The sequence below is a fragment of the Hyperolius riggenbachi genome, chromosome 3 (genome assembly GCF_040937935.1).
Source record: "Hyperolius riggenbachi isolate aHypRig1 chromosome 3, aHypRig1.pri, whole genome shotgun sequence".
Classification (NCBI taxonomy): domain Eukaryota; kingdom Metazoa; phylum Chordata; class Amphibia; order Anura; family Hyperoliidae; genus Hyperolius; species Hyperolius riggenbachi.
This window is the reverse complement of record NC_090648.1, coordinates 168,634,314-168,647,191: the sequence shown is the minus strand read 5'-3', so window position 1 is coordinate 168,647,191 and position 12,878 is coordinate 168,634,314. Positions and strand designations below refer to the sequence as shown.

The following is a 12,878-nucleotide window of genomic DNA, read 5'->3' as shown; positions in this document are numbered from 1 at the left end:
TCTAGAATCCAGTGGCAGTGTGCTTTTACAGTGTTCCCCAACCCTGTCGTCAAGGGCCACCAACAGTGCATGCTTTGTGGAAATCCACACAGGTAGTTAATCAGCTCTGCTGAGACACTAATTACCTCACCTGTGTATGTTTATGGTTTTCTGCAAAGCTTGTACTGTTGGTGGGCCTTGAGGACAGGGTTGGGGAATTCTGCTTCACACCACTTTGCACATGGTGATGTAAAGCTTGAATGCAGCTACTCGGCCATGGAAATCCACTCCATTAAGCTCTCTACACACTGTGAGCTAATCTAAAGGCCCATATGAAGCTTGGAGGTCTGTAGTTGTTGAATCTGCAGAAAGTTGGTGATTTCTGTGCAATGTGCTTGTCAGTATGCATTGAGCTGCTGATCCCATTCTGTCATTTTATAGGCTACTGCGCAGGTGCGGCCATGAAAAAAAAGAGGGTCCTGATGAGGATTGGTGGGCTGCAGGTGGATTGGAGAAGCCTCTGAGTCATCCAGAGGCTTCTCTCTAGTTAAGTAAAGTAAATCTGTAATAAAGAAAACTTCCCCTGTGGGGTACTTTTACCTCGGGAGGGGTAAGCATCTGGATCCTAATGAGGCTTCCCCCATCCTCCTAAGCCTCAAAGATCCAGCGCTGCCCAGGAGCGCAGATTGTAATGCAGAAAAACTGACTCCAATCTGGCCTCAATTCACTAAGCTTAAAGAGGAACTCCAGTGAAAATAATTTAATAAAAAAAGTGCTTCATTTTTACAATAATTATGTATAAATGATTTAGTCAGTGTTTGCTCATTGTAAAATCTTTCCTCTCCCAGATTCACATTCTGACATGTATTACATGGTGACATTGTTACTGTGGGCAAGTTATGTAGCTGTTTCTAGCTGCTCTGGCTGTTACAGACAGCTTTAAACAGCCATTTCCTGTCTGTGAACATTGTTACATTGTGGCAGTTTGCCCAGAGTACCGCGGTATTCAGAGCCTCTTGTGGGAGGGGTTTCAGCACAAAATTAGTCACACAGCGCCCCCTGATGGTCTGTTTGTGAAAATCATTCTATTTCTCATGTAAAAGGGGGTATCAGCTACTGATTGGGATAAAGTTCAATTCTTGGTTGGAGTTTCTCTTTAACTCCTGTCTTTAATAACTCTTCTGAGCTGTTTTACAGTTATCACAATTATATCACCATGGTGATAACTGTAAAACAGCTCAGAAGAGTTATTAAAGGGGTTCTTTCGCGAAAAAAGTAGGCAGTTAAAAAATGTGACAGATGACAAGTTTTGGGCCAGTCCATCTTTTTAAGGGGGATTCTCAGGGCTTTCTTTGTTTTCAACAGCATTTCCTGAACAACAGTTTAACTGCCAAAATAGCAAGATACCAGCCAGCCTCCCTAATCACTTGCACACTATTATGTCAGTTATATTTTGCAAATGTTGTTCAGGAAATGCTGTTGAAAACAAAGAAAGCCCTGAGAATCCCCCTTAAAAAGACGGACTGGCCCAAAACCTGTCATCTGTCACATTTTTTAACTGCCTACTGTTTTCGCGAAAGAACTCCTTTAAAGACAGGAGTTAAGCTTAGTGAATTGAGGCCATTGTTAGTGGAAACAGGCCCATGGACTAGAGGCGACCTTTGGGGGGGGCAAGTGGGGCAATCGCCCCAGGCCCCGCACCCTCTGCAGGGGCCTCGGATTTCTCCATGGGAGGGGAGCAGCTGCATCACCGCAGCTGACAAAAGTGCCAATTATGCTCACCTCCTCCACCCCAGTTCCCGCATGTCAGTGGATGCAGGATTTCCAACGGGAGACACGTAGCTGACGTCAGTTTCGAGAGCTCTCGCCACGCTGCCAGGGGTAATGGGAAGTTAGAAACCCCAAGGCACATGTGGTAGGCACAGAGCGAGATCTCTCCCACTACCAACATGCACCAGAAGGGACCGAGGCGAAGAGAAGGAGGGAGGGCCATGCAGACCAGCCTGAGAGACCTGGTAAGCAGCAGCACCCAGTGTTATGCTAGCTACCACCCCACTCAGCACATCCATCTTTCCCCATCCAGCATAACCCTCTCTCCACACCCAGAATGTCCCTCGTTTTCCACTCAGCAGCACACACACTACACAGCATGTAGCATGTTGTCTCTCCTTCCCCACACATGTGTGTGTGTTCACAGTATAACTGTGTGTGTGTGTGTGTGTGTGTGTGTGTGTGTGTGTGTGTGTGTGTGTGTGTGTGTGTGTGTGTGTGTGTGTGTGTGTGTGTGTGTGTGTGTGTGTGTGTGTGTGTGTGTGTGTGTGTGTGTGTGTGTGTGTGTGTGTGTGTGTGTGTGTGTGTGTGTGTGTGTGTGTGTGTGTGTGTGTATCCACAGTGTGTGTGCGTGTGAGTAGTATTATTATTATTTAGTATTTATATAGTTGACATCTTCCGCAGAGCTGTACAGAGTATATTGTCTTGTCACTAACTGACCCTCAGTGGAGCTCACAATCTAATCCCTACCATAGTGTTTTGTGCAGTGTATGTATAGTAGTCTAGGACCAATTTAGGGGGAAGCCAATTAACACGTGTGTGTGTGTGCACGTGCGTGCATGCGCATATCTTTGTCTCTAGGCCCCACATATGACACTCGCCCCAGGCCCCTCGTACTCTAAAGCCGCCTCTGCATAGACATTCATCGAAGTCCGTATTTCTGCATCCAGAATCTGCGTGAAGTGGAAACAAGACGAGCATGAATTCCAACTTTGTTATTTTTCTGCTGTACAAGAAACAGAATTACCATTTGCTTAACTAGAACTTTGCACAGGACTGATCAGTGTAAACTTTGTACAGGACTGATCAGTTTAACCAAGTCATGGTATTAATTGTTAGGCTTCTGAATCTAATTACAGTAGTCCTGTTGGAGGTTCCAGTTCAGCCCATGCTAATTCCGTTCACTGTACAGCAAAAATTAAAAAAAGAAACATATAGTCTGATTTCACAGCACATCTTTAGCTAATATACAAATTAGTCAGCTACATATAGGTGCAACATCACAGTGGGAGTGACCTGTGTGACATGTGCACTTTAAAGGATGCCCAAACTGACATGTGACATGATGAGATAGACATGTGTATGTACAGTGCCTAACGCACAAATAACTATGCCGTGTTCCTTTTTTTCTTTCTCTGTCTGAAAGAGTTAAATATCAGGTATGTAAGTGGCTGACTCAGTCCTGACTCAGACAGGAAGTGACTACAGTGTGACCCTCACTGATAAGAAATTCCAAGTTTTACCTCTTTCTTGCTCTCTAGAAGCCATTTTCTGCTAGGAAAGTGTTTTATAGTTGTAATTTCTTATCAGTAAGGGTCACACTGTAGTCACTTCCTGTCTGAGTCAGGACTGAGTCAGCCACTTACATACCTGATATTTAACTCTTTCAGGCAGCGAAAGAAAAAAAGGAACACAGCATAGTTATTTGTGTGCTAGGCACTGTACATACACATGTCTATCTCATCACGTCACATGTCAGTTCTGGTATCCTTTAATCATGCACAGGTAAAAGTTTACTGTGTGTTCCATACAAGCATAAGATGCTTTTCCCCAGTATTCATTCATCAGCATTTTGTATAAGCTGCAAGCATCCTCGGTACCACTGATTGTGATACAGGCAGAGCTATTAGGAAAAGCCAAGTTACATCTGTGCCCTGGGTGAATAGTAGTGTGACTGGCAGGCAGCTGCTTCCCATTGGCTTGCATATAGGAAGTAAGCAGTGTATAAGCAGCCTGGCAGACACGGGGCAGGGAGGAGCGCCAGCTCCAGGGGGCGGGGTACACTGCAGGGGATCCCAGAGACGGACGAGCCTCCAGAGTAGAGAGGACGCCAGCTTAACCCTCTGTCCCCGAGCACCCCCTGGACCGCATGCCCCATGCAGCAGCCTCTCACCTCTGTCACCGGTCCTCTCCTCCTGGAGAGTCAGGACTCAGGAGCTGTGGGTCCGGCTGCACTGCTCTTGCATCTCATACAAACTTCCAGCTGCCTTTTTCTTGGCTGTGTCTGATTTGTCTGTGTGAGCTGCCGGTTGCCCCCTCCCCTTTCCCCTCTCTATGGGCTCGGTGTGCTGCTGACCCTGCTGGGCTCTTCTTACATCCCGGAGACAGATGAGGCACTCTGCCCTCCCCTCTGTGCAGGCAGGCTGTACAGTACGAGTCATTAGCAGCAGCCAGGAGACTCAACCACAGACTGACAGCTCTCTGTGCATTATCTGGAAGCAGGAGGCAGAAGGGAAAACCAAACAGGGATGACACCTAGACATGCAGGGGTGATAGGAAGAGTGACTGGGGAATAGGACAGCCGGCTCCAGACCAGCAGTTTGTGTATTTTATGACTTCCTCTGAGACCCAGATTATAATCTTTTAAAAAAGAAGGCAGTCATTGGAACCAGCATAAAATTCTGCCAAGGAACTGAGTTTGCAGGCTTCCCTGGCACTCTGGCACTGCCACCATGTGTGCTTGTTTTAGGAATATTCCTAGGAATCGGAATTAGTAATGCCCACTTTCTAAATATCATGTGGATCCTGGCGCTGACCTGCAGCTGGCCATCATTTTCCATGCTTTTGCATCCCAAAATAAAGTCCTTGTCAACCCATCAAGCATCATGTTTATGTAAATAGCAAGATGTGCCTTCCTAGCAGAGGTTAGATGGCAATTTCCCAAAGTGGCCCTAGACTGTTATTATGCTGTGGCAGGGAAACTAGTGAGTTGCTTTGGGGGACAGTTAGTGACTAGGGTGAATTGAACTCTGTAGCATACTGTGGAAAAGGTCAGCACTATATCAATACATAGTCATAACTTGCTTATGGTGTCCCACCACTGGTGTATTTGGCAAATGCTCACGTCTTTTGACATCCCTATATTGACTAAAACATCCAGTAAGGAAAATGTGACTGTTACATTGTCCACATATTTAAAAGGAAAATTAAATACTATAGTCAAAAACTTTGGGAAGAGCAACCCTTTATAAAACATAATTTAAAGGGTCACTTAAGCCAAATAAAAAAATGAGTTTTACTCACCTGGGGCTTCTACCAGCCCCCTGAAGCTGTCCGGTGCCCACGTAGACTCGCTCCGATGCTCCTGGCCCCGCCGGAAGCCACTTCCGGTTTCGGCGACAGGAGCCGACAGGCTGAGAACACGAGTGATTCTTCGCGTTCCTGGGCGGAATAGCGCCCTCTATGCTGTTATATATGCTATAACAGCATACAGGGAGCTATTACTGCCAGGAACGCGAAGAATCACTCGCGTTCCCGGCCTGTCGGCTCTTGTCACCGAAACCGGAAGTGGCTGACGGCGGGGCCAGGAGCATAGAAGCGAGTCTACGTGGGCACCGGACAGCTTCAGGGGGCTGGTAGAAGCTCCAGGTGAGTAAAACTCATTTTTTTTTTATTTGGCTTATGTGTCACTTTAAAGAGAAACAAGCTACACTTTTTTTCATGGTGTCTAATAGCTAAAGCAGCTGCCATGCTCCCGCCCCCCCCTCCCCTTCTAGCTGCCTATAATTTATCAACAGGGAAGGTGTGAAGATAGCATCTGTGACTTCTGTAAACTCTTTGAAGTATAGTGACCAATATCTCCACCCCCCCTTGCTGATGAAAGCTTTTTGCTAAGGTGTGCAATAAAATATTTACAGCAGTCCTTATCTGCCTCACATTTCTGAGATCGGGCGGGCCTGGGAAGTAGGATAATAAAGGCCTCTGCTAAACTTTTAAATGTAAAAAGAGGAGGTAAAATGTAAGTTTTTTAAATTGTTGACATACATGTAAAATGTGCTATTGAGATGCCCAGGGTGCCAAAAATGGTGCTTGGTTCACTTTTAAAGGGACCCTGAGCAGGTGATAAAAACGGCATTTACTCTTACCTGGGGCTTTCTCCAGCCCACCCTAGGCTGTCAGGTCCCCCGGCGTCCTCTTGGGAAGGACCCTGTTCCCGGCTCCGGTTACAGGATGACTTCAGCCTGAAGTCGTCAGGTGTGCTTCCGTGGATTGCACCATTACGTGTCATCACACCGCCTGGCGTAAGAGTCCTGCGCATGCGTGGTGCTCTAAGATTGAACCACGCATGAGCAGGACTCTCCCGCCGGCCACCGTGATGACGCATAACCAGCCGGCATAATGGCGCAATCCACGGAAGCGGGAAGCAGACCTGATGACTTCAGGCCGAAGTCGCCGTGTGACGGAGCTGGGACCAGGGAAGGAGGAAGGAGCTACCCCGGGGGACCTCATGGCCTACGGTGGGCTGGAGGAAGCCCCAGGTAAGTGTAAATTATGTTTTTATCACCTGCTCAGGGTCCCTTTAAAGAGGCACTTAAGTCTAAAAAAAATGAGTTTTACTCACCTGGGGCTTCCCTCAGCCCCCTGCAGCTGATCGGTGCCCTCGCCGTGTTTCTCCGATCCTCCCGTCCCTGCCGGTAACTACTGCCGGTTTTTGCCGTCAGGACCAGACAGGCTGGGAACGCTGTCGGGTGCTGACGGCGAAACCGGAAGTAGCCGCCGGCGTGGACGGGAGGATTGGAGAGAGGGCACCTATCAGCTGCAGGGAGCTGAGGGAAGCCCCAGGTGAGTAAAACTCATTTTTTTTTTAGACTTTAAGGGAACCAGAGAGGAACAGGGGGTGAAAAAAGGAAATGATTTCATACATACCTGGGGCTTCTTCCAGCCCCATAAGCCTGAATCGCTCCCACGCCGCCGTCCTCAGCTTCCTGGATCCGCCGGTACCGGGCCCGTCACTTCCGGCGGACGCGGCCAATGGTCCGAATCACAGGGGCTCCCTCCATACACGTACGCATGCGGCTGCGCAGTAGGCAACCACATGCGTATCTGTACGGAGAGAGCACCCTGTGATGCGGAGAATTGGCCGCGTCCGCCGGCCGACTCGCCGACTGGCGGCAATGACGGGACCCGGTGGCGGCGGATCCAGGCAGCGTGGGACGGCGGCGTGGGAGCGATCCGTGCGTATGGGGCCGGAGGAAGCCCCAGGTATGTATGTGTCATCCTCTCTGGTTCCCTTTAAGGTTCACTTTAAGAACCACAGGGTAGATCCCTAATGCTTCGTTCAAAGTGGGGTGTTCCGGTGCTATGTAACAAACGCATTGTAACGCAGAAAGTCACACTGCAATATAAAACCTATGCCATGTTCACAGTGCATCTGATGCTGTGCAACCTAACACAGTGCGGCATGCAGTGACTGTGAAGCATACTTATCATTGACTGTATGCAACGCAGCACGCATAATGGCCTTAATTCACTAACGGTGATAAGACAAATATCGAACGTTATCAAAGTTATAACACGCTATCAAAGTTATCACACGCTATCAAAGTTATCACACGCTATTAACAAGCCTTTGGATTTATTCTCTAAACCGTGATAACTGATATCATGGTTGCGCTAGCATTTTGCGCGTGTTAAAACACGTGTAATGTTTTTTGCTCGCTAACGTGGATTTTCGCTAAATAAAACGTTACGTGCGTTTTTAACGCATGCAAAAACGCTAGCGTGACCATGATATCAGTTATCACGGTTTAGTGAATCAAGCCCCTTATCAGAGTAGCATAGCGAGTGCTGCGAACTTATGCCTGCTAATTGGCAATGGCACTCGTCCTGTCCTGAGCCCCTGCGGGTTCATATCGCTTGCTATACTACTCTGATACGGCGTGTAAACTTTGATAGCGTGTGATAACTTTGTGATAACTTTGATAGTGTGTGATAACTTTGATAGCGTGTGATAACTTTGATAGCATGTGATAACTTTGATAGTGTGTGATAACTTTGATAGCATGTGATAACTTTGATAGTGTGTGATAACTTTGATAGCGTGTGATAACTTTGATAGCGTGTGATAACTTTGTGATAACTTTGATAACGTGTGATATTTGTCTTAACATAATGATTGCAGTATTTGTATAGCGCCTTTCTCCTGTCGGACTCAAAGCACTTGCAAGGCAGCCACTAGAGCGCACTCAGTAGGCAGTAGCAGTGTTAAAGAGAACCCGAGGTGGGTTTGAAGAATGTATTCTGCATACATAGGCTGGATCTGCCTATACAGCCCAGCCTCTGTTGCTATCCCAAACCCCCCTAAGGCCCCCCTGCACTCTGCAATCCCTCATACATCACAGCCATGCTGCTGACACACAGCTTGTCAGAGCTGGCTGTGTTTATCTCTATAGTGTCAGTCTTCTGCTCTCCCCGCCTCCTGCAGAACTCTGATCCCCGCCTGCATCCCTTCCCTCCCCGCTGATTGGAGGGAAGGAGCGGGGGCAGGGACCGGAGCTATGCAGGAGGTGGGGGAGCAGCCAAGACTGACACTACAGATGTAAACACAGTCTCACAGCACGGCTGTGATTTATGAGGGATTGCAGAGTTCAGGAGGACCTTAGTGGGGTTTGGGATAGCAACAGAGGCTGGGCTGTATAGGCAGATCCAGCATCTGTATGCAGATAACATTCACACCTCGGGTTCTCTTTAAGGAGACTTGCCCAAGAAACTCCTTACTGAAATAGGTGCTGGCTTACTAAACAGGCAGAGCTGAGATTTGAACCCAGGTCTCCTGTGTCAGAGGCAGAGCCCTTAACCATTACACCTTCCAGCCACCCACGGTTTATCACGGTTTAGTGAATCAAGCCCGATGTGTGGTGCGACATTCCTGTTTACACAGGGAACACAACGCAAATCCCACTGTGAACACCTGAACTGAGAGGGATAGGGAGGCTGCCATATTTATTTCCTTTTAAACAACACCACCAGTTTCCTGGCTGTCCTGCTGGTCCTCTGCCTCTAATACTTTTAGCCATGGACCCTGGACAAGCATGCAGCAGATCAGGTGTTTGTGACTGAAGTCTGACTGGATTAGCTGCATGCTTATTTCAGGTGTGTGATATAGATGCTACTGTTGCCTAATGCTGGATCCACACCATACAATTCTTTGGCAGATTTACCTGCCTGTTCGATTATTTCCAGCATGTCCGATCTGAGGATCGATCGGTTTTTTAGCGATTTTCTGATCAATTTGCATAGATGCAAACGGAAATCAATCAGAAAATCGCTCAAAAAAAGATCGATCCTTAGAATGGACATGCTGGAAACAATCGATCTGGCAAGTAAATCTGCCCAAAAATTGTATGGTGTGGATCCAGCATAAGAGATCAGCAGAATGCCAGGAGTTGGTATTGTTTAAAAGAAATAAATATGGCAGCCTTCATATTCCTCTCAGTTAAGGGTACTTTAAGCTAAAGAGGATCATATATCCTAACCAAACAATCAACTTGAAGCTAACATTTTAATAAACACAAGTAGTTGGCTGATTGTAGAGACCTTTATGTGACTCATTATTCAAATGCATGGCCACTGCTCCAGTGACAGGAAAGTAAACTAGTTCAAGCAGTGTAAAGGCACATCTGTCCATACTTTTAAACCAGAAATAGCAATGTTGTGCAGCAATGATTTAATAGTAAGGTAATAAACACTTACCTTATAGTGTGCATCCCAGAGGCTATAAAGTACATGCAGCAACTGGATAGCCGTGCAGGACGCAGGGGGTGACTGCTGTGTGCACGGAGGCTGACACTTCTCTGCAATAATCCATTGTGCCTCACTTGGAAAGGCTTTTCATACGCACCAATAGAGGACGTAAAAAAGAAACAGCTGTTACAAATAAGCCAAAGATGTGCACTCTATAGACCCTGAATTCTGTTAAAGCCATTAATATACTTCTCCCCGCTGCACTTTTTACATGACGGTGGGGTTAACATCGATTTATTGTTAGATGTTCCATTTATGGTTTACAAATGTTAGCATTTAAAGCGTCAGTCTACCCATAACTGATAGCTCATTTCTGACAGATGCTAGAGAGTTAAACCATCTAATGGTTTCTTATGTCCCTCAAGGATTCTGGTGGCTCGAGCTCTGTGCTTGCAGGCCGGCAATCCTGCCACAGCCATTATGAGGAGTCCTGTTCCTGCATTTTAGTTTATTAATTAGAAATTAGAAAAGGTGTGCCCATTAGAGCATGTAGAATGCTATGTGGGAGCAGTTGAAGCATTTTAAGCTGTTGGTCTATCAGTTTTTGAAGATGATTCATCAAGAGCCGTACAAAGAAAACTGGAGCAGTTGCCTGGATTCGCTAATTAGGCGTCAGCTGTTACATGAACAAGAGTTCTGATTGGTTGCTCTGGGTGAAAATCCCTCTTGTTCTTATTTTCTTTTCAACATGTCTTGATAGGTCATCACTTTCCCAGCCCATCTACTCAGATCTGTTTGGCTGTCCCTATAAGTTGGGCAAAAAAACTCCTGTACCAAAGTCTTCATTGACCAGGAAACAGAAAAACAGAAATGCGTAGGGGCTAATCAGAATCTCTAGCTGCCGACCAATTACCCAGCAGCTGATATTTTTACAAAACTTACAGTGGCCCATATTTATTCATCTTTTCTCCTAAGTTGTCTCATAGGGGGTATTTCCACACCTTATTAATAAAATACATTTTAAGCCACCAGCAAGCAAGAAAGCACTCTGAATAGTTTTGACAATACTGTTCCACCTACTTGTTGGTACTTTTTTCGAGAGCAAAGTGCTAAAAAGTTATTTTAAACAGATGATGAAAAATTATCTCCTAATAGAAGAGAAAACCAGTTCACTTGTTTCCCAAGTTTTCTCCCAGGAGATAATTGTATTTTTAAAAAATAACTCTGCAGTTGAAAAAGTACCAAAATGTAGCTGAAAAAGTACTCTCAAAATTATTTTGCTCTCTTGTTTTCTGGTGGCTTAAAAGGCATTTTATTTATGTGAAAATATCACCTAATAGAAAAAAATGAATTTGAACAGGCCCGTTGTGTTTTTGAGTAGCCTCTGCAAAGTCTTTTTCCTGGTCAATGGAAATTTGCGCATGCAGTTCAAGTTCCTATTTGTTTTTTTTGGTTTACTACAAGGGTGTCCAAACTCCGGCCCGAGGACCAACTGCGACCCACCAAGCCTTTTCCAGTGGCCCTCCAGTGAGATCTTCATTGCGTGCAGGCCGTTGCTGGGACCCCCGTATTCAACAATGTTTAGGACCAACCTATGTCTTCACTCTGCCTCCCCCTCCGCTCTCCTGCAGTCCCATAGGAATTAATATAGAACTACAAAGAAATGGCTGCCGGAGTGTATACTCAGTGTGCACTGGAAATTGTTTGTAGACCTATAGTGATTTCTGTGGGACACTGGAAAATGGCCGCAGAGGAAAAGCAGATACATGGACCTTGACTTGATGAGAGAAGAGTAGCCGCTTATGCCAGCAGTTGCCACTATGTCATCAGCAGCCACTCATTAGCAGCCGTCACTATGTCAGCAGCAGCAGCCACTCATTAACAGCCACAACTGCACACTGAAGGTCCCTCATACATATAATGTGATTTATTTCCTATAGAAATGTTTTATTTGACAAAACTACCATAGGCATTCTGTTGGCACCTAGGGGCAATCATAAAAAAAATGTGTTAAATTTTGCTATTGCGCTCCCCTAACTATCTCAAGACTGTTGATATGGCCCTTGGTCCAAAAAGTTTGGCCACCCCTGGTTTAGTAGGTCACATGAGCATGCAAACCTAAGAATGTGGTGATAGCATTGTATGTTGCAATAATGATATTGCTGGTGAATTAAGTAGGAGAGAGTACACCTCTAGGTGGGTGTGAATACCCGATACTCGAGGATGCACAGTTGTACTAGGGAAAGCTGCCCAGTAGAATCTACCTACCTAAAACTGACACATTACTTCTGTGTGGAGTGAGCCTCTAAAGTGACATGTTTTTGTCTGTGGACATAGACCTGATGTGACTTGCCAGCAAGCTCCGGGTTTGTCTCCAAACATTCTTTCAGAAGCATTGTGGCTCGTCAATATGCATTTTAGAAAGTTCCAGTCATGTTTTTCTTTCAACAGTGCTCCTGGGTCTTCTTCCATTAGGCATACTTTTGCTTAAAGTGACAGATAGTACAATCAGGCATTGATGGACTGTGACCTCAGATTTAATTTGTCACTATCCTTTTGCTTATTCTTGGGTCAATTGTCCTCTTGCGGCTGCATCCAGGGAGATTGTCTACAGCCCCATAGACCTTAAGGGAAACCTGAGACAAAGAAGTATCCATACTGTACATACCTGGGGCTTCCTTCAGCCGCCTTCATGCTGTTGGCCCCTCGCCATCTTCCCATGCCACCTCAATACTCCTCTAGATGTCCAGGTGTATCTATCAGTCGCTGCCTGTAGCTGCGTACTGCACATGTGTGGTCTGGCTGCGTGCGCAATCTGCTGTCACTGAGAGCATTCTGCACAGGCACATAACACTCCCGACTACAGAAGTGCAATGGGGGAGTGCGGGCGGCCAGGCTGCACACTATGCACCAACTAACAGCGACTGTCAGATATACAGGGAAAGACAGTGGAGGATCAAAGTGGCCTGGGAGGATGGTGAGGGAGCTGCATTACTTACCTACGGAGGGCTGCTCCTATGGCCTCTCATCTGTATGTAGGTTGCCATCTTCTCCATGGAGAGCATGCACAGTGCTACATTTTTATTTTACCACTTATATGGAGGTTCATTTTGAAAAAAGGATTTTCCTGGTGCTCAGTTTGTTTTGATACCTTAAGCCCCATCTACACCATGGGACATTGCAGCGATCCGGCGGCTCGATTAGCCGCCAGATCGCCTCTTCCGCGTGCCCGCCGCGTCCCCGCTCGCCGCGCGTGCGCCGCATTCGATTCCACGCTCGTCCCTGCCGGCGCCGCTTATCTCCCGCACGATTCCCTGCCATTGTCCCCTCGCGGGGATCGAGCAGGGAATCGGCGGTGCGGAGATCCGTCCTGCCGGATCTTATCA

The 12,878-nt window shown here is 46.6% G+C and overlaps 1 protein-coding gene across 1 annotated transcript in view; it reads right to left on the bottom strand.

Moving 5' to 3' along the window:
* The window catches only part of LOC137563138 (inactive cell surface hyaluronidase CEMIP2-like), a 167,249-nt gene extending 157,679 nt beyond the window's left edge, over nt 1-9,570 (bottom strand). The window contains exon 1 of the mRNA XM_068275232.1: nt 9,502-9,570. Coding sequence (XP_068131333.1) covers nt 9,502-9,536 — 35 coding nt within the window. The 5' untranslated portion in view covers nt 9,537-9,570. The remainder of the gene's footprint in view (nt 1-9,501) is intronic.
* Between the last annotated feature and the right edge of the window lie 3,308 nt (nt 9,571-12,878).